The sequence below is a fragment of the Coenobita brevimanus genome, chromosome 28 (assembly GCF_032717465.1).
Source record: "Coenobita brevimanus isolate Jiangsu-jjx chromosome 28, ASM3271746v2, whole genome shotgun sequence".
In the NCBI taxonomy this organism is placed as follows: Eukaryota; Metazoa; Arthropoda; class Malacostraca; order Decapoda; family Coenobitidae; genus Coenobita; species Coenobita brevimanus.
Window position 1 is genome coordinate 13061299 of NC_136981.1, and position 20901 is coordinate 13082199.

General features: G+C 44.3%; 1 protein-coding gene across 1 annotated transcript; it reads right to left on the bottom strand.

Annotated features, from left to right (window-relative positions):
• Positions 1-3610: 3610 nt before the first annotated feature.
• On the bottom strand, positions 3611-4501 carry LOC145394739 (uncharacterized). The gene has a single exon (XM_080268519.1). The coding sequence runs from the start codon at positions 4499-4501 to the stop codon at positions 3611-3613; it is 891 nt and encodes a 296-aa protein (XP_080124645.1).
• Between the last annotated feature and the right edge of the window lie 16400 nt (positions 4502-20901).

Genomic DNA, 20901 nt, shown 5'->3' on the forward strand with positions numbered 1-20901 from the left:
CAGGAAACTAGCACAAGTGTCATAAACAGAAGATTGGGAATCCTGGGAGACTATGGCACAAGAAATTGAGTCTGAAATGCGGTGAAGACAGTATCAACACCTCATCATCAACAACTGGCATCGCAAATCCAAGGGGAGTACACAAGCATCCACCAACGAACTTGAAATCGGGGATTATCTGAATGTCCCGGTTGCCAGATGTACACCAGCACGATGCATGGAATCTAATATCCAGAGTTGGGCATCTGTTGCAGAGGAGTAGACCTCACTCCCATATTCAAGTTTAGAAAAGATAAGAGATCTGTGCAAGAGGAGGCAGGTTTGACGATCAGCACCCCAAGAAGTATGTCCCAAAATCCTCAGAATACTTAACGCTTTAATACAGGTTGCCTTCACAGAACGAATATGAGGAATGCAGGTTAGTCGTGTATCAAACAGAAAACCCCAAAACTAAGTCTCTTCCACACAGGATATCCTCTGACCACAAGGATACATATCAGGGTCTGGGTGAACTCCCTGAATATGACAAAAATGCATAACCGCCATCTTTTTCAAAGAAAAATGGAAGCTGCGAGATGCAGCCCACTCAGAAATTCTATTAAGAGCCAGCTGCAACTTCCTCTCTATCAGAGACATCCTAGATGCAGTAAAGGAAACTGAGAGGTCATCTACATACAATGAACCTTGCACACCATCAGGAAGTACACTGACTACCCTGTTGATGGCCACAGCAAAGAGGGTAACACTAAGGACACTCCCCTGAGGTACCCCATCTTCAAGTGCTCGGCCATAGGAAAGCACTCTTCCCACTCGGACCCTTAAAAACTGGTTAGATAAAAAATGCTGAATAAAAATAGGCAAGCACCCACGAAAACCAAACTCATGAAGTGAAAGTAAAATGTCATGATGCCAGGCAGTGTCGTATGCCTTCTCCAAATCAAAGAAGACCGTGACCTGGTGTTGCTTAGTTGAGAAAGCCTCACGGAATGAAGATTCCATGGACAGCAGGGCATCAATGGCAGCTCGCATTTTACGAAAACCATACTGGACTGATGATAAGTAATTGCCCTGCTCCAAATATCACATGAGCCGGCCATTTACCATCTTCTCCAACAGCTTGCAAACACAAGAGGTCAGAGAGATGAGATGATAATTTGTTGCCTGCAGATGATCCTTTCCGGGCTTTGGGATGGGGATTACCACAGCAACTCCCCAAGAAGATGGCAGTTCACCAATACTCCAAATTCTGTTAAACAATGCCAACAAAAGAGAGAGGGATTCATTGGACACATGATGTAAAAAGGCATATGGAATATCATCACAGCCTGGAGATGAATCATGACACTGTGACAAAGCAGCCCAAAGCTCAAAAATAGAAAAGGGGACATTGTAATATTCTCCCCCAGAAGATGTGAAGTTGAGGCTACAGGATTCCAGGTGCTTACATTGGCATGAAGAGGACGATCTAGTGTTCTTTTTAGAAACACCAGCAAACTGCTTGACAAATGCTTCAGCAACAGCAAAGGGATAAGTCACAGTCCCGCCCGCATTATATAAAACAGGAGGGGAAAGAACAGGAAACTTGCCAGAAATCTTTCTGACTCGGTTCCACACTTGGGTGAGAGATGTCCTCGCATGAGAGGAGGAAACGTATTCTTGCCATGAAGCACGTCTGGCCTCCTTCAATATGCGATGTGCATGAGCACGCGCCCTCCAAAAAGCCACCAAATATTGAGTGACCATACAATGGCAGTGAAGCTGAGAGAAGGCAATCTGTTTGGCCCTCACTGCAGAGACACATTCAGGGGTCCATCGGGGAACTGGACGTTTAGGAAATCGGCCAGAAGTCTTGGGAATAGATAAAAGGGCTGCTGAGTGCATTACATCAATTATATATGCCACCACCTCATCAGCACTACCAAAATCGTTCACAGTGTGTCAGTGGAACATAACTCTTTAAAGAGTGGCCAGTTCACCTTGTCCAGGAGCCAGCAAGGAAGACGACATTGTGGGTCACACTCAACAGAGGTTAAAATAATTGGGAAGTGGTCACTGCCATGCAAATCTTGCAACACACCCCACTTAAAATTCAAAATAGCAGTCGCTGATCACAGAGACAAATCAATGGTCGTGAAAACACCAGTCTGATTATGAAAGTATGTCATCTCACATGATTTCAACACTACCAACTCCTCATCCTCCACCATAGAAGCCAACATAGCACCTCTAGGGTTGGTTGTACTGTCATCCCACAGTGGGTGACAGCCATTCAGAACACCCAGTAAAAGAAAGGGAGATGCAAGGTCACGAATAAGCCGGGCATGATCTATCCTCTCAACAGAAGCAATTGGAGGGAGATAAAGACTACACACCATATATTGGTAGTAAAGGGAAATCTGAATGGCAACAGCCTGCAGTGGAGTTGAAAGACTCAGACATGTGAATGGGACATCACGGAGAACTAGGATGTCCTTGGCCAGGTAGAGGGTCAGAATAAAATGCATGATAACCAGGAGGACTGGAAAGAACAGCATCACCTACCACGGTCTCCTGGATGCACATGCATAAAGGAGTAAACTGAGAAACAAGATGGCACAGTTCCTCATAGTGAGCACGGAAACCCTGAAAATTCCACTGGATGATAAAACCCATAGTGGAGTGATGATAATTAAGTGCGAGACTGTACACCTGACAAGCAAGCAGGTTTGGATTGATATTATGAAAGCCCTTCTGAGGATCCTGCCCACACCAGAAACCCACACCCTCTGTTTAACATCTTAAGGCAAACGTGAGGATAAGGAAGTAAGTTTTACAACACTCCCTCTTGGAGTGGGCATACCAGTCTGTTTGGAAGGTGGCTTGGGGGCCGCCTTTGGAGATGTAGGATGGCCAGTGCTCCCACGAGAAGCCCCAGAAGTGGAAGTAGAGTCCACAGGACTCGAATCATTTGAGGAAGCCACTCCATGCTTCAGATCTGAAGCATCAATGAGCTGTCCAACAACATCCCCAGGTAAGGACGGACCAGAGATGAACCATTAGCTTCAGATGTCAGCTGGCTAGATCACTCAGCCTGCTGGGCAGAGGGAACAGGAGAGGTGTCGACAGAAAGGTCAACAATAGACACCTTGGGTGGCCGGTCTTCATGCTCAGAGGACTTTGACAAATAATGGTGACTTTGCCAGGTACAGGTAGAGCCTTGGGCTTACTGGGTAAGACAGGAGAAGGGGTCTGGTGAACATGGACATCTGCCACCACCACAGAAGTATGCAAGCTGTCAGCCACAGTAGTGGGGGCGGAAACAGTCGGAGTGGCGGGTGGGCAATCATTCTTACAAACAGTACTAACTATGGGGACAGCATTCTGCATATCACGAGTTGAAGGAGTGGGTACTGGAATGGGGCCTTTTCCAAGTGTTGCCATCACAGTAGCATCCCCCAACTGGGACAACTGTGAAGACTGATTACCTCAAGAAGCAGGTGGGGCAGCATAAAGAGGTGTCTCGTTGTACTATGGAACCTCCTTACGACATGAGAGAGCTGAAGCAAAGGTGACCCTAGGGCGAATAAACATCCCTCTGACCCTTTCCTTTGCCTCTGCAAAAGAAATCTTCTCACAGGGTTTGAACTGACATGACTTCATTTTCAAACTTATACTGGTCACACTGTGTTGATGAAGCTCGGTGAACACCACGGCAGTTGATACACAAGGGGGGATTCGGGCAGTCCATCTCACCACGTGAATTACCACCACAATTAACACACTCCTGCGGGAGACCTTGCATATTCCTACAACAAGACCTCCTGACATGCCCAAATCTCTGGGAATGGAAGCACCGCCCAGGTCTTGGCACGTGTGCTTTAACCCAAAGGCAGTAGTAAGCTGCCTCTAAGACATCAGGCAATGTCAACCAATCAAAGGTGACACTCATTGATGGTGGGTCGGTCAATATCCCATTTACCTTTTTCTTTATCCTCTCCACTTTCACTACTCCCTGGTCTTTCAGCTCATCCAGGAGATCCTCCTTCAAGTACATAAGGAACTGGACAACACCCCGAGTCTGGTTCAGGGTGGAATGACTGGTGACTGTAACATCACAGGAGGCTAAGCATTTAATCGAATGGATGTGAGCACTTTGGTCAGCATCTCTGGCCTCTATAAGCAGTGACCCATCTGCCTGTGGAACAACCTTTGGGGATGACACACAAGCCTTGACCAGGTCATGGTGAACCTTAAAAGCATTCTGGTCACTGAAGGAGGAACCATTAGTCAACTTCAGTACTAGGAATTTCATGTATTGTTCAGGCATAAAGAAGCCAGGCATCGTCTCAGTGAAGGGTGAGAGAGCTTTCCTGGAGGGCTGTGTGCTGCTCCCTCGAAAGCGCTCCTTACCCTTGCTGAACTTATGCGGTACAGAGTCGGTAGGAGCAGAAACGTGGTCAGTTGTTGGTGACTCATGGGCCCGGCCACCTGCCACACAAGTACCAAAACTTGGGGGAGACATTGCCATAATATACCAAAGAATAACTTCATTCCCCTACCCCTCCACCCACCATGGAGCTCAACAAGGAGAGGTCGTATGCCAGGGACAACACCACTGGCGACCTCAGAGGTAGTGGGAGCCACCAAGCCCCCCAGTGCCCACTTGGCTCTAGCCAACGAATGAAAAGCCAATTGACCTGGTCGGGCCCACCCAGGCCGCCCATCTAGCCAGAATAAGGGACCAAAGAGGTGTACAGTATTGCTAGCTGCAGGGCGCATCGTGCAGCATCGCTTAACCCCCAAGACTCCCATCTCCCAGCATTACGGGACGTCACGCACGGCAAACATGTGGGGATGCATCAGTCCCGTCCTAGATGGCAAATGGGCTGGGACTAACATCACCAGTAGGCCTCCTCCACCAGTGATGTAGGGGGTGCTTGGTCCACGAGGCCGACAAATGCTGAACCCTACAAAGGCAGCAGACCTCCAAAGTAGGTTGCATCACCAACCACGCTTCAAACCCCGTCACCACGTCAAAGTGACCCCCTGCAGTGGGGAAGTGGGTCAGATTGTAGGCCATAGCGACACCTGTCAACCCCTTCGCACCCGGCGCACGACTCACTATCTCCTGGGTCAGTCATCTTCCAGTCACGATGCATGGTGATGTACTGAGCAGTCACAGGAGAATTCTACCTCCAACCATACTGTTCCAACACATTTCACGTTCTATATTTTTATGACTAGGAAAGTCCTAATGTATAAAAAATATACAATAAAAATAATAACTATGAAAAAAAAAAAACGCCAGTTTGTTCAAACCGGTGTCATTTTCCTGAGGAAAATTAACTCGTGTCATTTTCCTCGGGTAAATGACAACGAGTTTGTAAACAAAAGAAAAATCAGTCATAAAACAAAATTATAAAACACCCCTGCATTTCTAGATCCTCGATCCATCAACCCACCGCCTCTCGTTTCCACCACTGTCAATCCTTTGCCACTGAGCTATCGCAACCTATGATAATGAAAGTCAGACATTCAGATCATAGTTTTCCATATGCCTTTGAGTGAAAAAAAAAATATATATAATGAGATTATAATGCAGTATCTACTTTCCTGAACCATTTTGCGATTTACAGCTAGCCCTTATATCATGTGCAGTTATGTGTGTCTGTATGACTTGAACATACCCTTTCATCCATGTCCAAGCTTATTACTGTACTATCATTCAGTACTATACAGTTTCAAACGCTTGTGAAACCACCTATATATAAGCCGCCACAATATTGTAACCACGTCATGTTAGTTAGCTATTATCCCATCCACAATTATGTGTGTGTGCCTGTATGACTTGAACATAACCATTTCATCCATATCCATGCCTGTTATAATAATTCAGTACAATACAATGTAAAAGGAATGCGAGGAATGCAGGAGATCTGAAACTTAACCCCGCTAAAGTGACAACCCCATTTTATCAGCCACAATATTTGAAAATTAGGCGTACTCGACCCCATCCGACAACAAATTATAAGTAATCTTCTATAATCACATCTCATGCATATGGAAATAGATTAATTTGAGCCAGGAAACAAATGCAGTTGACTCTGCACACTTGGTTTCTGGTGCTCCACTTTCCCCCATTCCGTTACCCTTTCACCATTAGCCTCTGTCTCTCATCTCCCACTGGTTCTCTCTCTCTCTCGTATTTATTACCATCAGTGTTGTTTACAGATTTTATTTCCTTATTTTTTACGGTAGGCTACACATCAGCCTCTTCATCAGTATGCCATTTTCCCCCCTATGGTTTGTTTGCATACCATGTCCACATATTTTCCATGTGTGTGTGTGTGTGTGTGTGTGTGTGTGTGTGTGTGTGTGTGTTCTTACCTTACCTAATTGTTCTTACCTAATTGCATCTTAACAGGAATGAGTCAATCTTGTACTGTCCCGTGTATTAAATCACTTTTATCATGCATATCCTTAAATTTATGAATTGTTTTGGCACACACTTTTTCATTCGGTAGTGCAAGCTACTCGGGATTTTCAGGTGTCGTCTGCTACCTAGCTGGTGAGCCAAAACTCGGTCCTAGACCTGAAAAAGCAACATAACTATTGTGACTACTCAATATGTCTGGATAAACTTACGAGAGTTTGCAGTTCTGTAGACCATTAAAGTCACTAAAATACTCGTTGATAAAAAATATCACACTCATGAATGAATACTTTTGACTGGCTATTTAGCATATGCGTACATTGGGCTTCCATCCGGCAATCCCTTACGCACTCATTTCATTGTGTTACTGATGTGTTCAGTGCAATTGGCTTTCATATCTATATTCGTATTGCCTTTTTGAGAACGAATAATGCTTTCTTGAAGTTTGTCATGGCCCTAGTTTTTTGAAATTTAATATTTGCCAAATACCGCCACTAGACATCTGTTTCCATAAGTCATAGGCGACCGTCCCCACGCTGGGATAAAACATAGCTCACTTTTCGCTAGCTGTCGGTGAAGGTAGATGTGGATACAGTTCATTAACTAGACCACTGTGGCGATTAACCAAGGTTTTTAAAATGCCCGCCGTGCCCGCCGCCGGACCTCCCACCTCACCACCCCCCACCCCACCACCGGGCCGCCACCGCACCACCACCCTAGGAGGACACAACGGTGGGGTTAGTAACCCCGATCAAGAGGGTCACCAGGACATCAAGATCCTGGGCCCTTGTTCCCCGCAAATGCCCCAACCCCAGGTGACCAGGGAAAGGAAACTACATTGCGGGCGGAGCAATGGTCGTCAGAATAGGGGTGGAACTGAACAAGATTCAGTCCCAGGTAACACCGTATTGACGGCTTTGTTAAACCCTCTAGGGCAGGAGGCCCAAGGCTATGGCCTAACAAAGTGTACAAAGGGTAAGGCGACCCAAGGCTCCAGCCTTAGTACACCAGAGAGAGAGAGTTGCCCCAGTGCATCCCTCTCTTGCTGTTCTCCCCTTCAGGAGCAACACTGCACCGACAGTCTATATACGTGGCGGGGAAGGAGCGGCCTTGTACGCCCTTCAGTTGTTCCTGATCGGACAGATCAGCTTCCGGCTACGGCCAGAGTACGGATCAGGGTAAAGAGCCCCTGCTACCGTACGTGTAGCCCTTCCCTATTACGGGAGCAACACCGCGCCGACGGTCTATATACGTGGCGCGGAAGGAGCGGCCTTGTACACTCTTCAGTTGCTCTCAGTAAAACGGGTAGGCACTCGGCTCCGGCCGGGGCACGTACCAGGGTAGAGAAGCCCCTGAAGGTAGTTTCAGTTCGTACTGGAGAGAGTGTGGCCTCTGTGCCCCTCGCTCCGGCTTGTCCCTTACTACGGGAGCAACACCGCACCGACGGTCTATATACGTGGCGGGGAAGGAGCAGCCTAGTACACCCTTCAGTTGTTCCTTGTACGCCGGGCAAGCCCACGGCTACAGCCAGAGTATGTACCAGGGTAAGGCGACCCAAGGCTCCGGCCTCAGGACGTACTAGAGAGGACACGAGTGACGTGAGTCCTTCTCCAGCCTCTTTCCCTTGTGGAAGCCCTTCGTCACCACCCGGGAATATAGCCCCAGAGGAGATGCTACAGTGGTGGCAAGGCCCGATATCAGACTTACCGCCCACGCCCGGGAGTTCCTTGTTCCTGCCCGAGCCCCGAAGGAGATGCTGCCGCAGCCCAGTCCTGACGGCACCTCTCCCCCTTTTTTTTTTTTTTTTTATGCGAGGAAGAAGGAACCAAAGGCCATGAGCCCGCAGTAACAGTTCCCTCCAAGAGAAAAACAAAATACAATAGAGAGCCAAATTCAAGATCCGATCATTTTGAGATGCCTGGACACACTGCGTTTGAAAGACTGGAGATCATAGGCAGCAGGAAATACAGACAGAGGGAGACAGTTCCAGAGCTGACCTGTTGCATGAATGAAAGACTGGGAGTAACGGTTAACTCTTGCATTAGAGAGTTGGACAGAAAAGGGATGAGAGTTTGCTGCCAGACGGGTGCTACGCGCCCGTCGTAGAAAGTGGAGGATTGCAAGCAGACAGTTCAGAGGAGCAGTGACCATTAAAGTAGCGATAGAAAAGAGATAAAGATGCAACAGTGCGGCGAAGAGAGAGGTTGAAGGGAGTCAGTAAGAGGAGGAGAGTTAATGAGACGAAAAGCCTTTGACTCCACCCTATTGAGAAGAGCTGTATGTGGGGAGCCTCCCCACACATGAGAGTTGTACTCCACACAGGGGCGGATAAAACCCATGTATAGAGTCAACAATTGTGCAGGGGTAAAGAAAGAGGCGAGTCGGCTTAGCACACCTAATCTCTTGGAAGCAGATTTTACAAGAGATGTAATACGATCTTTCCAAGATAAGTCCCGAGTAAATGAAACCCCAAGCATGTTCAAGGATGATGCAGGATTAAGCTGAATATTATTAAACATTAGTGGGTATACCTGTGGAAGATTTTGTCGGGTTGATAGGTGTAAGAACTGAGTCTTAGAAGCATTAAAGACAACCATATTATTTTTACCCCAGTCAGAGATATGAGCCAAGTCAGACATTAGGTGTGCCATAGCCTCATCCCTTGTTTCTTGAAGTAACTGTTGAGATGGGCGTTGCGGGAACCGAATGGAAAGGTGAAGGGTGGAGTCATCAGCGTATGAGTGGATAGGGTTAGATGTACAGCTTAGAAGATCATTGATGAATAAAAGGAAGAGAGTTGGTGATAGGACAGAGCCCTGAGGAACACCACTGTTGATAGATCTAGGAGAAGAACGATGGCCGTCTACGACAGCAGCTATAGAACGACCAGAAAGGAAGCTAGCGATGAAGGTACAGATAGAAGGATAGAAACCTTCTATCTGTACCCGCAGTCCCAGGACACCCAGGCCAGACTCTCCAGCTCCTGACGAAGGCGATCCGGGCTCCCTCACTCCACGGAGACAAAGACGACAGGCCCGACTACTCCGGCTGTTTGGTCCCAGTCCCGAGGGCCACCTATCAGGTCGAGGCCCCCAGACCAGAGGGCCTCCCTGCACCACACCGACGCGGCCCCAGCACGAGGGCCGCCTATCAGGTCGAGGCCCCCAGACGGGAGAGCCTCCCTGCACCCCACCTACGAGTGTGACCCAGAGTGAACGTTACCCAGGAGATATAGGAAAATAGTGACTCTCCCCCCCCCCTGTGTCAAGAACAAGTCGGGAAAAAGAACAGTGAACAGTGACTAAGTGAAGAACAGTGTAGCTGATAGTAGCCCACAAGAACTCAGTGTTGGCAGGGCAGAAAATGAACTTTATTGTAATTATCCCAGTCCCCCCATATAAGAGAACTTTCTGTGAACACCTGAGGTAAGGGTGCATGGGCCCGTCAAAAGCCTAAGTGCGAGTGTCGCCGTGACAAGGTGACGATGTCAAGTGTCGGTATCCGCACCCTACCTCATTTATAGTAATATTTCCCATACAGACTACCAATCTTGTTTATTCCCTTTGTGAACCATTCTATATATATCCTGCCTAAAAGTGACACATAAACAATACCACAGATAATTCAAGATCTCCCTGTATGAACATTGTGGTGTGTGCTAAGTGTAACTGTATTTTGTGGTGCTGAATATTAACTCTGTGTCTCTGTTCCCCTGTATCTCAAATATCACTCTACGTGTATTGTTATGGTTAGAATTAAGGTAATAGATGTGTTAAAGTATACTGCCTGGTTTTTATGTCCTGTTCCTTTGTTGGTGCTTTACTTCCGGTCTAGAAAAAGGACCCAGCTTCAGTAGCTAGTGTTTTTACGACGAGAAGTCGCCATAAAACCACCAGCATAACAGTTTTGAAGTCCATTATTGCGTGATTCGTATAATTTACCTTGATTTATACGACGAGGGGAAAAAATAAAGACAATTACAAGTTAGCCTAGAGCGTGTGCTGCTACATGAGCGTGATTAAACTACTTCCTTCACTCTACAGTAAGGACTTAAATCATTTTAGTCTTTATTACTGCGACTTTATCTTAGGGGAGACTGAACTGGATGATGATACAGCTTCATTAGTACCCTTCAGTATGAGTATTCTAAATGGTAAAATTGTTTGGCAGCAAGAATAAAACTGTGTATATCATCGGACTGAAAAAGTTAGGCTTCTGACATCACTTTCTCGTTCAGAGGCTCAGAGGCTTACCTGATCGTTTGTACATGTTTTATGATTTATTTTACCATCCCTTTCAAAAACTGAAGAAACATACATCATTCTAAATGGCACTGGACACTTGGTACGACTTTATATTACACATTAATGTCCTCTTGTATGTTAAATAATGCAGACTGTCGATATTAAAATATACACATATTTTGTTTCTTCAGTTTTCATATTTTAAACAAACATTAAGGTGGTAAATTTTTGCTGAAATTTCTATTAAATGCTAGGTATACAGTTACAACTCGGCCATGTAATGTAATTTCGTCATAAATACAAATCAAAGGGTAGCCTAGTGGCAATGTCATAACACTAGTGATAAAGTAACTTGTCATTTTTTTTTATTTCTGGCTCACCAGTGCAAGCCATTAATTCCCTTTGTACATCAACTGATAGAAAAAAGGATAAATCTCTCCAGTGAGCGGGCTTTGAATCTTGATGTTACTAGGATAGGATACTGATAATGAAGGCTGAGAAGTAGTCCTTGATATGATTCGGCAGCCTCTGAAATTGAGTTATTGCACTTAGTCCCTTTAATTCAGTATAGTACATTCTCAAACATTAACACTGGACGGGCGAAACAACTGGTCTTTGGTAAACATTGAGCATGGGCTGTTCTCCTATTCAGGACTGTCCCTTTAATGCGCATGCGCGAGTCTCTTGGTGATATGTTTAGTGATTAAATTTACAAAATATTAAATTACAGATAATACAAGGACTGTCAGTACGAAAGTTGATGTTCAGAATGTATAATAGGCAGGCCTTAACCTCTCCGTGGCCGCCGGCGTCGAATGACTTTTAGCCGATCAATGGCTGCGGGCGTCGTTTGAGCACGGCCTATAAAAAATTGCAAAAATTTTTGAGAAATGAACGAACATTCTGAATGTCTTCACACTGACCTACACTACACTCCCATACACCTCATCAAGCAGTTCAAAGCCTGCTGCTGTGATGAGTGGATTTTCCATTTTTTCGCTCCTAGCCATGCCTAAACAAGCACAACTACACCCATTATCTCGACCCAGGCAGAACATAATCATCTTTGTCCTCTCTTGCGAATCACACACAACCACCTGCTTACGATTATGAAGTAATACTGGCACATACAAGAAAGACATGATAATATGTGAAAAATACATTTTTGTCTTGGTATCTTTACCAATTTGCTCAGGTTTGTTGTAATAGTTTGGATCATTTGATGCAGTGCACTTGTAGAAAACTGTGAAAACCTTCGGGAAGTGAACGAAAATCTGGGACATGAGACTGACCTTGACTTCACCCTCTCACATATCTGTCAGTTCACCACCTGCTGTCATGTTAAGTGGATGTACGATTTTTTCGCGCGTGGCCATGCCTAAAAACACATAGTTACACCCATTATCTCGACCCAGACAGAAAATACAATTTTTTTCCCTCCCTTGCAAAACATATACAACCACCCTGTTTACGAGACAGCAATTTATATTGCGAAAATAACAAGGTAAAATGATAAAGATGAACGTAAAATGACTGAGAAAGATGAACATATTACGGAAAAAATACATTTTGTCCCGTCTGTAAACTTATTTATTTCTGCTTTGTATCTGTATTCATAATAATTAGACTTCTGAAACTGCATTACGATTCTATTTTTAGCCATGCTCGTGGTGTGGGAGCTCGAAGTTGCAACTCAACTTCCGTATTGCTAATCGGATCTGACCCTCCACTTTATTCTCCTGTGGCAGAGTCTAACCTTGGAGGACGTGCAGTTTTCTCATTTAGGACCGAAAATTCAACTCTTTCGCTCCCTTTTCCAAGCATGGGCACAATGATAACGTAAAAAATAACTCGAAACTACCATAAACATATTTTATATCAAAAAGGTGCAAAAGTATTCATAACAATTTTTTTTCCAGCCATTCCTAACAGACTATGTACAGTACTGAAATAATTCGATATCATCATATCTCATATATGCACAACACTTCAGCACCATTCGTATTGTTTTGGGATGTAAAAAAAAATAACAACACCTGCCCAGTTGCGTTGCGGCATGCCCCTGGGCGGTGGATATCGGTTGCCGATATTTCTGCAACTTCCACGCTCCATTGCAAGCCATAAAATGCGTCTAGGAAACTGGGATTTGCGCTGTTAGGTGCATCTGAACTTTCTCTTCAATATGGCAATAAAAAAAAATCAATTTTCGAAACCTCAAAAAATGGCCCCGGCGTCGGCCTGGCGTGCACGGAAAATTCTGGGCCTTCAGCCACGGAGTGGTTAACCTGCCGCGTGCAGGTGTCGTTTTAAAACGGTCTAACATAATTCCGTGGCCAGTGCCAGTGCCATTTTAAAACGGGTTAAAAGACAAAAAATCTCTGTGACCGCATTTTTCAAGATTCACAGGTAAAAATTGGCATGCATGCATTGGTAACTGTTCCTTTACCATCCCCCAGGCTGTCAAGGCCATACACTCACTCGCTCCCCCCTCACGCTCACTCTGCCTCACTCTGCCTGTGTGCCTCACCCAGTGCTGTACATAGTGAAGGCATTTTGCAAATATTTTCACCTAAGTGTAAGTTGTAAATATTTGCTTGTAAGTGTGAGGAAAATACAGTGAAGTCAAGTTGTACATACCTTCTTGTAAGTACCAGGACTGTATATAATGAAGTAAGGTGTAAGATACTGTGAATGCAGTATCTTACACTTCAAGTAAGTGTAAGATACTCCATTCACAGTAAGAAAGACACACAAATTGTGATCGATGTTGAAGTAATAAGTACTCAGAAAAGTGTACTGAACATTGCTATACCTTCCCAGCATAAATACCTGAGTATACCTTACAGAGAAAACAGCTTTTTCTCACCTACATGGTGAGCATGAGAGAGTGGCTATACCTACATGCCTGTATACGAGTATGTTTCAGTGAGCATTTAATGGTGAAATTCGTTGTTTTCACATCAAAATCTATCATTTTAGCCAATAAAAAAAGGTCGAAAAATGGCCGGCATGGAGGCGACCCATAGGGCTAAAAATAGCAGGCACACGGCAGGTTAATATACATGAGAGATCGGCTACAACGTCCAGCAAATCATATATACTGTAATTTATGCAACGTGTAGTTGTGACAGCCTGACGCTTCGGTATCGAGTCTTCGATCATAGATTATAAAATTGTGAAAATAAAGATCATTGTTCTTCTTCTCCTTTCAGCTCTTCCCTTAGGGGTCTCCACAGCTGATCACCCGTCTCCATCTTACTCTGTCTTCTGCATCTTCTTCTCTTACACCTACCACCCGCATGTCCTCCTTCACTACATCCATAAACCTTCTCTTTGGCCTTCCTCTCTTTCTCCTGCCTGGTAACTCAATTTCCAGCATCCTCCTCCCGACATACTCCTCATCCCTCCTCTGCACATGTCCAAACCATCTCAGTCTCGCCTCTCTAGCTTTGTCCCCAAACTGACTTACGTGTGCTGTCCCTCTAATGTGTTCATTCCTAATTTTGCCCAACCTCGTCACTCCTAGTGAAAAACACGACATCTTCAATTCTGCTAACTCCAACTGTGCCTCCTGTCTTTTTGTCAGTGGTACTGTCTCCATTCCGTACAACATGGCTCCCTGTTATCTCTCTCATTTACACACAGTCATGTACTGAGTCTCTGCTTACTTTCATTCCCCTTCTCTCCAGTGTATATCTCCATCTCTCAAGCTCTGCCTCAGCTTCCTCCCGGCTCTCACTACATATCACAATGTCGTCCGCAAACATCATTGTCCATGGAGGCTCCTGTCTAATCTCATCTGTCAATCTGTCCATCACCATTGCAAACAAGAAGGGACTCAAAGTCGATCCTTGATGCAATCCCACCTCCAACTTGAAACCCTCAGCCATTCCTACTGCACATCTCACTGCTGTTACACTATCGTCGTACATGTCCTTCACCGCCCTCACGTACTTCTCTGCCACTCCTGACTTACTCATACAGTATCACAGTTCCTCTCTCGGTACCCTATCATAAGCCTTCTCCAAGTCTATAAACACACAATGCAACTCCTCCTGGCCTTCTCTGTACTTCTCCATCACCATTCTCAAAGCAAATATGGCGTCTATAGTACTTCTCCCTGGCATGAAACCAAATTGCTCCTCGCAGATCGTCACTTCTCTTCTCAGCCTAGCTTCCACCACTCTTTCCCATATCTTTATTGCATGCCTGATCAGCTTTATACCTCTGTAGTTGCTGCAGCATTGCACATCACCCTTGTTCTTGAAAATCGGAACTAGAATACTTTTTCTCCACTCCTCCGGCATCCTCTCACCCTCCAGGATTTTGTTAAACAATCTGGTAAACCACATCACAGCCATCTCTCCTAAGCTCCTCCATGCTTCCACTGGTATACCATCTGGGCCCACTGCCTTGCCATCCTTCATCCTCTTCATGGCATTCCTCACTTCCTCTCTGCTGATCACTTGCACTTCCTGACTCACTAAGTCCAACTCTTCCAACCTTCCCTCTCTCATATTTTCTATATTCATCAACTCTTCAAAAAACTCCTTCCACCTTCTTAGTACACTCTCCTCACTTGTCACCATCAGCATCCTTTATCATTCTAACATGCTGCACATCCCGCCCAGCTCTGTCTCTCTGCCTGGCTAATCGGTACAGGTCTTTTTCCCCTTCTCTACTATTCAACTTCTCGTATATCTTCTGGTATGCCTTTTCTTTTGCCTTAGCAACCTCTTTCTTGGCTATGTTCCTCGTTTCCTTATATTCCCGAATGCTTTCTTCGTTTCTGTGTATATCCATATTCTTCTTTGCCTGCTTCTTCCTATTTATGCTATCCTGTACTTCCTCATTCCACCACCAAGTCTCCTTGTCTTCTCTCCTCTGTCCCAATGTCACCCCAAGTACCTTCTTGGCTTTCTCCCTCACCACTTCCGAGATAACTGCCCATCCGTCCTCGTCTTCCCTGCCTCCGAAAGCCTGGCTCACCTCATCCCTAAATTTACTACTGAAGTCTTGCTCCTTCAGCTTCCACCACCTAATCCTTGGTTCAGCTCTCACTTTCCTCCTTGTCTTCACTTTCAGACTCATCTTTCCAACCAACACCCTATGCTGTCTTACTGCACTCTCCCCTGGCACTACCTTACAGTCACTGAATTCTTTCAAATTGCATCTTCTGCATAGGATATAATCTATCTACGATCTCCTTCCCCCACTCTTATACGTAATCCTGTGCTCCTCCTTCTTCTTGAAATAAGTGTTTACTACAGCCATCTCCATCCGTTTTGAAAAATCAACAACCATCTGACCCTCAGCGTTCCTCTCCCCGACACCGTACCTGCCTATCACCTCCTCATCACCACTATTTCCTTCTCCAACATGCCCATTCAAATCCGCTCCCATAACCACTCTTTCCTCCCTGGGTATGCTTTGAATCACTTGCTCTACTTCACTTTAAAACTCTTCCTTTTCCTGCAAGTCACACCCCACTTGCGGGGCGTATGCACTGATGACATTAATCAAGACCCCATCAGTTTCCATCTTCAAACTCATCACTCTATCCGACACTCTCTTCACCTCCAATACACTATCTATATACTTTTCCTTCACTACCACCCCTACACCATTTCTCCTCCCATCCACGCCATGGTAAAACAACTTGAACCCTCCTCCAATCATCCTTGCTTTACTTCCCTGCCATTTTGTCTCCTGTACACGCAGTATATCCAACTTTCTCCTCTCCATTATATCGGCCAGCTCTCTCCCTTTACCTGTCATCGTGCCCACATTCAAAGATCCCACTCTTATCTCCACTCTTCACTCTCCCTTCTCTCCCGCTTTCTCTGGGACTGTCTTCCTCCTCTTCTCCTCCTCTCCTTCCTTTGTCCAACAGTCGCATACTTTCCACTGGCCCCCAGTTGGACAACAGCACCGGTGGCGTTGTTGTTGACCCGGGCCACGACCGATCAGGTATGAAATTTCCTTTTGTGCTCCGCATATTGAGTTGGCTAGGGTTTTTACGCCGGATGCTCTTCCATGACGCAACCCTTCCCATTTACCCGGGCTTGGGACCGGCACTGAGTTGCACTGGCTTGTGCTCCCAGTGGCTGGGTTAAAGGAGATCATTGTTATTGGTTATGATTTTTCTTAATAATATTTTAGTAATTTCAGTGGCATATGCCATTACTATATCTCACAGTTAGACACTGGAGTACAAATAATCCACGGCTATTATAAGCATGGCAACCAGCAGAAGACTAGTGTAGGACCGAGTTTGGAATGACTCAGCACTCTGAAAGTCCCCCATTAGGGTGTACTAACCTGATTAAACACAAGATTAATGAACACCCAGACACACAACCAATATATGTACAGTACCAGCCTATTGAGTAGCACACTCACAACGTACCCTTGCAAATCAATATGTTGATGAAATGCTAAGACTGGGTGTTATTGAGTCATCAGTCTCCCCATGGAATGCCCCATTATTTTTGTGGCCAAACGAAACGGAGAAATGTGTGCGGTAGTAGATTACTGTAAATTAAACCAACACACAGTCCCAGACCGGTTTCCTATGCCACTGTTAAGTGACATCTTGCAAAATATTGGACCAGAAAATAATGTATTTTCCATAATCGATTTGCTTAATGGCTGCTATTAAATATCCCTTGATCAAGAGTCACACAAATACACAGCTTTCTCCACAAATACAGGACAGGACATTACAAAAAAAAAAAAAAAAAAAAAAAAACGAATGCCAATGGGGCTAAGGACGGTGCTAGGCACATTTCAAAGATTAATTATTTATCTTTTGTCTGGGATGCTAGGAAAGGGAATATTTGTCTACTTGGACGACATCATAATTGCAACACACACAACAGATGAACATCTACAGAAAATAGACCAGCTCTTACACAAACTAGCTACTGCTGGTTTGAAAATTAAGCTGTCTAAATGCAAATTTTGCTTTAAGGAAATAAAATTTTTAGGCCACAGACTAGATTCAGACCAAAGCTGTTAGAATTATTAACAACCCTGCCATTACAAATAAACTACCTCCTCTGCAAGTAAGAAGGAATGTTGCCTCCCTTGCATTATTATACAGATATTTTTACGGCAAATGCTCATACGAAGTTGCGTCCATGGTGACACCTCTCCATGCCTTCCCTCGTGCTACACGGGCATCTGGTAGCGCTCATGACTGGAATGTCACTCAGCCATATTGCAGAACTTCTGCCTATCAGAATTCTGTCATTCCCCGAATTGCATGTCTCTGGAACTCGCATCCCCAGAGTTGTTTCCTTCCAAATTTCAACCCACAGCTCTTCAAATCTAACTGTTACAGATATTTTATGAACAGAGGACACCAGTTATCCGGTGTATGGATTATTTTTTTTATTCATTTGTTTTTCCTTCCTCCATTCTGTTATTTAAAAAAAAAAAAAGATGCAGAAGGGATCCACACATCTGAGGACAAAATACAAGCAGTAAAGGATTTCCCTGAACCCACAAATGTAGATGAAGCAAGACAATACTTAGGTCTGGCAGGCTATTACAGACTTTTCATTAATCAATTCTGTCATATAGCACAACCCTTATTCCTTCTACTGAAAAAAGATGCTGTATTCCACTGGGGAGAGGAACAAAAACTAGCATTTAATTAATTAACTGATAAACTTACAGGTGCACCTTGCTTGGCCTATCCTAGTTTCACTAAACCATTTATAATTTGCACAGATACATCTCTTAAAGGATTAAGGGCCATATTGATGCAAGAACATAAGTGTGGAAAAATTAACCAGCTGCATTCACTAGCAGACAAATAAAAGGTGTAGAGAAAAATTATTGCACTACAGACCTAGAAGCACTTGCAGTGGTCTTTGCATTACAAAAGTTTCGAGATTTGGTGTATGGTTATGAAATTCACTTATTCACCGACCATAAACCACTCGTGGGCATGTTCCAAGAAAAACTCCTCTCTGGGAGGAGAGCAAGATGGAATTGTACGGTTGAAAACTATAATGTAGTCACTCATAAAAGAAAAGCCCCCCCCCCCCTGCGTTAGAGGCAATATAACTCGGGGTATTCGGTGTTGGTAACAGTGTATTTGACGTCAGCCATATGGGGGGATGAGGAGGGGTGTTTGAGAGAAGGGCGGAGTTAATCTGCACGAAACACTGCCTCAATCCACATTTCGAGTCAAACATACATTATATCTGACTTGTTATCAAGGCATATGTATGTAACCCATCACATTTGAAAAAGTTTATCATTAGCTGAATTGAATCGTCAGCCGATGCAGGAATAAGATGCAAATGAAACCCCCGGCCTCTAAGGTTAAATGAATGGGCTCGACACAATTAGAATGAACTTTGAATGAACTTCTCCCAAACGCAGCTTCACACCCCCGCACCTGACGGCATTTACAGTGTTACCAGGACCGATATCATATTGGTTGAAAGGTGTCTTGGCCGGGGGGGGTCGTTTCTTTTATGAGTGTGTACATATTCACTACATCCAAGGCCAAAATATATTTAGTCGTTGATGCACTGTCTAGGAACGCGGCGACTTAAAATGAGATGTGATAAAGACGTAAGTCTTTATCATATCTCTTTTTATGCAGTTTTTTTTTTGCAGTGTCCTCTTGCTGATGCTTCCCCGTAGGTTATATACTCACTTATGTCTATATTCTCTTTCTCTGAGACACATTTATATAGCATAATCATGTCTTCTCTTTTCCTTCTCTCCTGTAGTGTTGGCAGATTCAATTTTTCCAGTCTTTCTTCGTAGCCTAGATCCCTTACGTTTGGTACCCATCTTGTAGCGGCCCCTTGAACTTTTTCAATCTATGTGTTTCTTGAGATGAGGACTCCAGACTACTGATGCATACTCCAGGATTGGTCTGATGAATGATGTTATTATCTTTCTTAGCATGTCTTCATTTATGTATGTGAATGCTATTCTCATATTTGCAAGCAGTGTACACATGTTCCGTACCTTCTCACTGATGTGGTCATCTGGAGATAGTCTGTTATTGTTAATCACTTCTACGTATCTCTTTCTGATATTTGTAGGGTTTTACTTCCTAACTTATAATCCCAATCTGGTCTTTTTCCACTTTTACCAAACTTAGTTACATAACACTTATCCACATTGAATTCCATTTGCCATTTATCGCTCCATTCATTAAGTTTATTTCATTCTTCTTGTAGCTCTGTACAAGAGTCTGTGTTAGTAATTCTCCTTTGTATCTTTGCATCATCAGCAAACATATTTACTGTAGATAGCTTTCATTTTCAGTGTTACTGTCTATGTCATTTATAGCCATGTGGATCTCCGCTGGTCACTTCTTTCCATGATGAGTAATTTTCCCTTAGTATTGTTCTCATTTCCCCTTTTCTGAGAAAATCTTGCATCCAACAGTACAAGTTGCCTTGGATTCCTCCTTGATGGTACAGTTTCCATAAAAGTTTTTGGTGTGGTACTCTGTCAAATGCTTTTTTGAAATCTAAATAGATACTGTCCACCCATCCTTCTCTTTTCTGTAATGTTTCTGTAACTCTATCATAGTAGCTTTACAGATTAGTAACACATGATTTTCCCTTTCTAAAACCAAACTACCTTTCTGTTATAATACTGTGTTCTTCTAGATGGTTAACCCGAACTTTTCTTATCAGGTTTTCTAATATCTTACGACACTAGTTAGAGTTGTGTGTGTGTGTGTGTGTGTGTGTCCGCCAAAGCACGAACGCCATGTATAAGGGGCGTGGTGTAGCCAGTGTTTTTTTTTTTCTTGTTTTTCACAGTACGCATCAGCTTCTTCATCAGTAATCTCCCTTTTTCCCCCATGATTTATGTTTGCAACAGCTTATACAGTTCAGTGGCAGTTCAGGACACACACACACACACACACACACACACACACACACACGCACGCACGCGCGCGCGCCTGGCATCGCTCCACACCGCACCGGGTCAAGCTCGGCCCGTAAATGGCTATACCTAAAAAGTATCTTTATATGAGTCAAGCTCAGTACTAAGTCCAACTAAATAGTGTTCTAATATATATATATATATATATATATATATATATAAAGGAAGTTTAAGTAAAAGCGTTGTTCCAACACCACAATACAACGAAGTAGGCAGCAGTGCCGAACAAGCAAATCGTGCTGACTCCACGGAGAGGAACGCGAAACTGTAAGTAGAAGCTTTCTGTTAGTACCAGAAGATGGCCGCAAATCA

What these genes read in the sequence shown, in the direction of transcription:
- LOC145394739 (XM_080268519.1), bottom strand. Translation starts at nt 4,501, where the DNA reads ATGTCTCCCCCAAGTTTTGGTACTTGTGTGGCAGGTGGCCGGGCCCAT.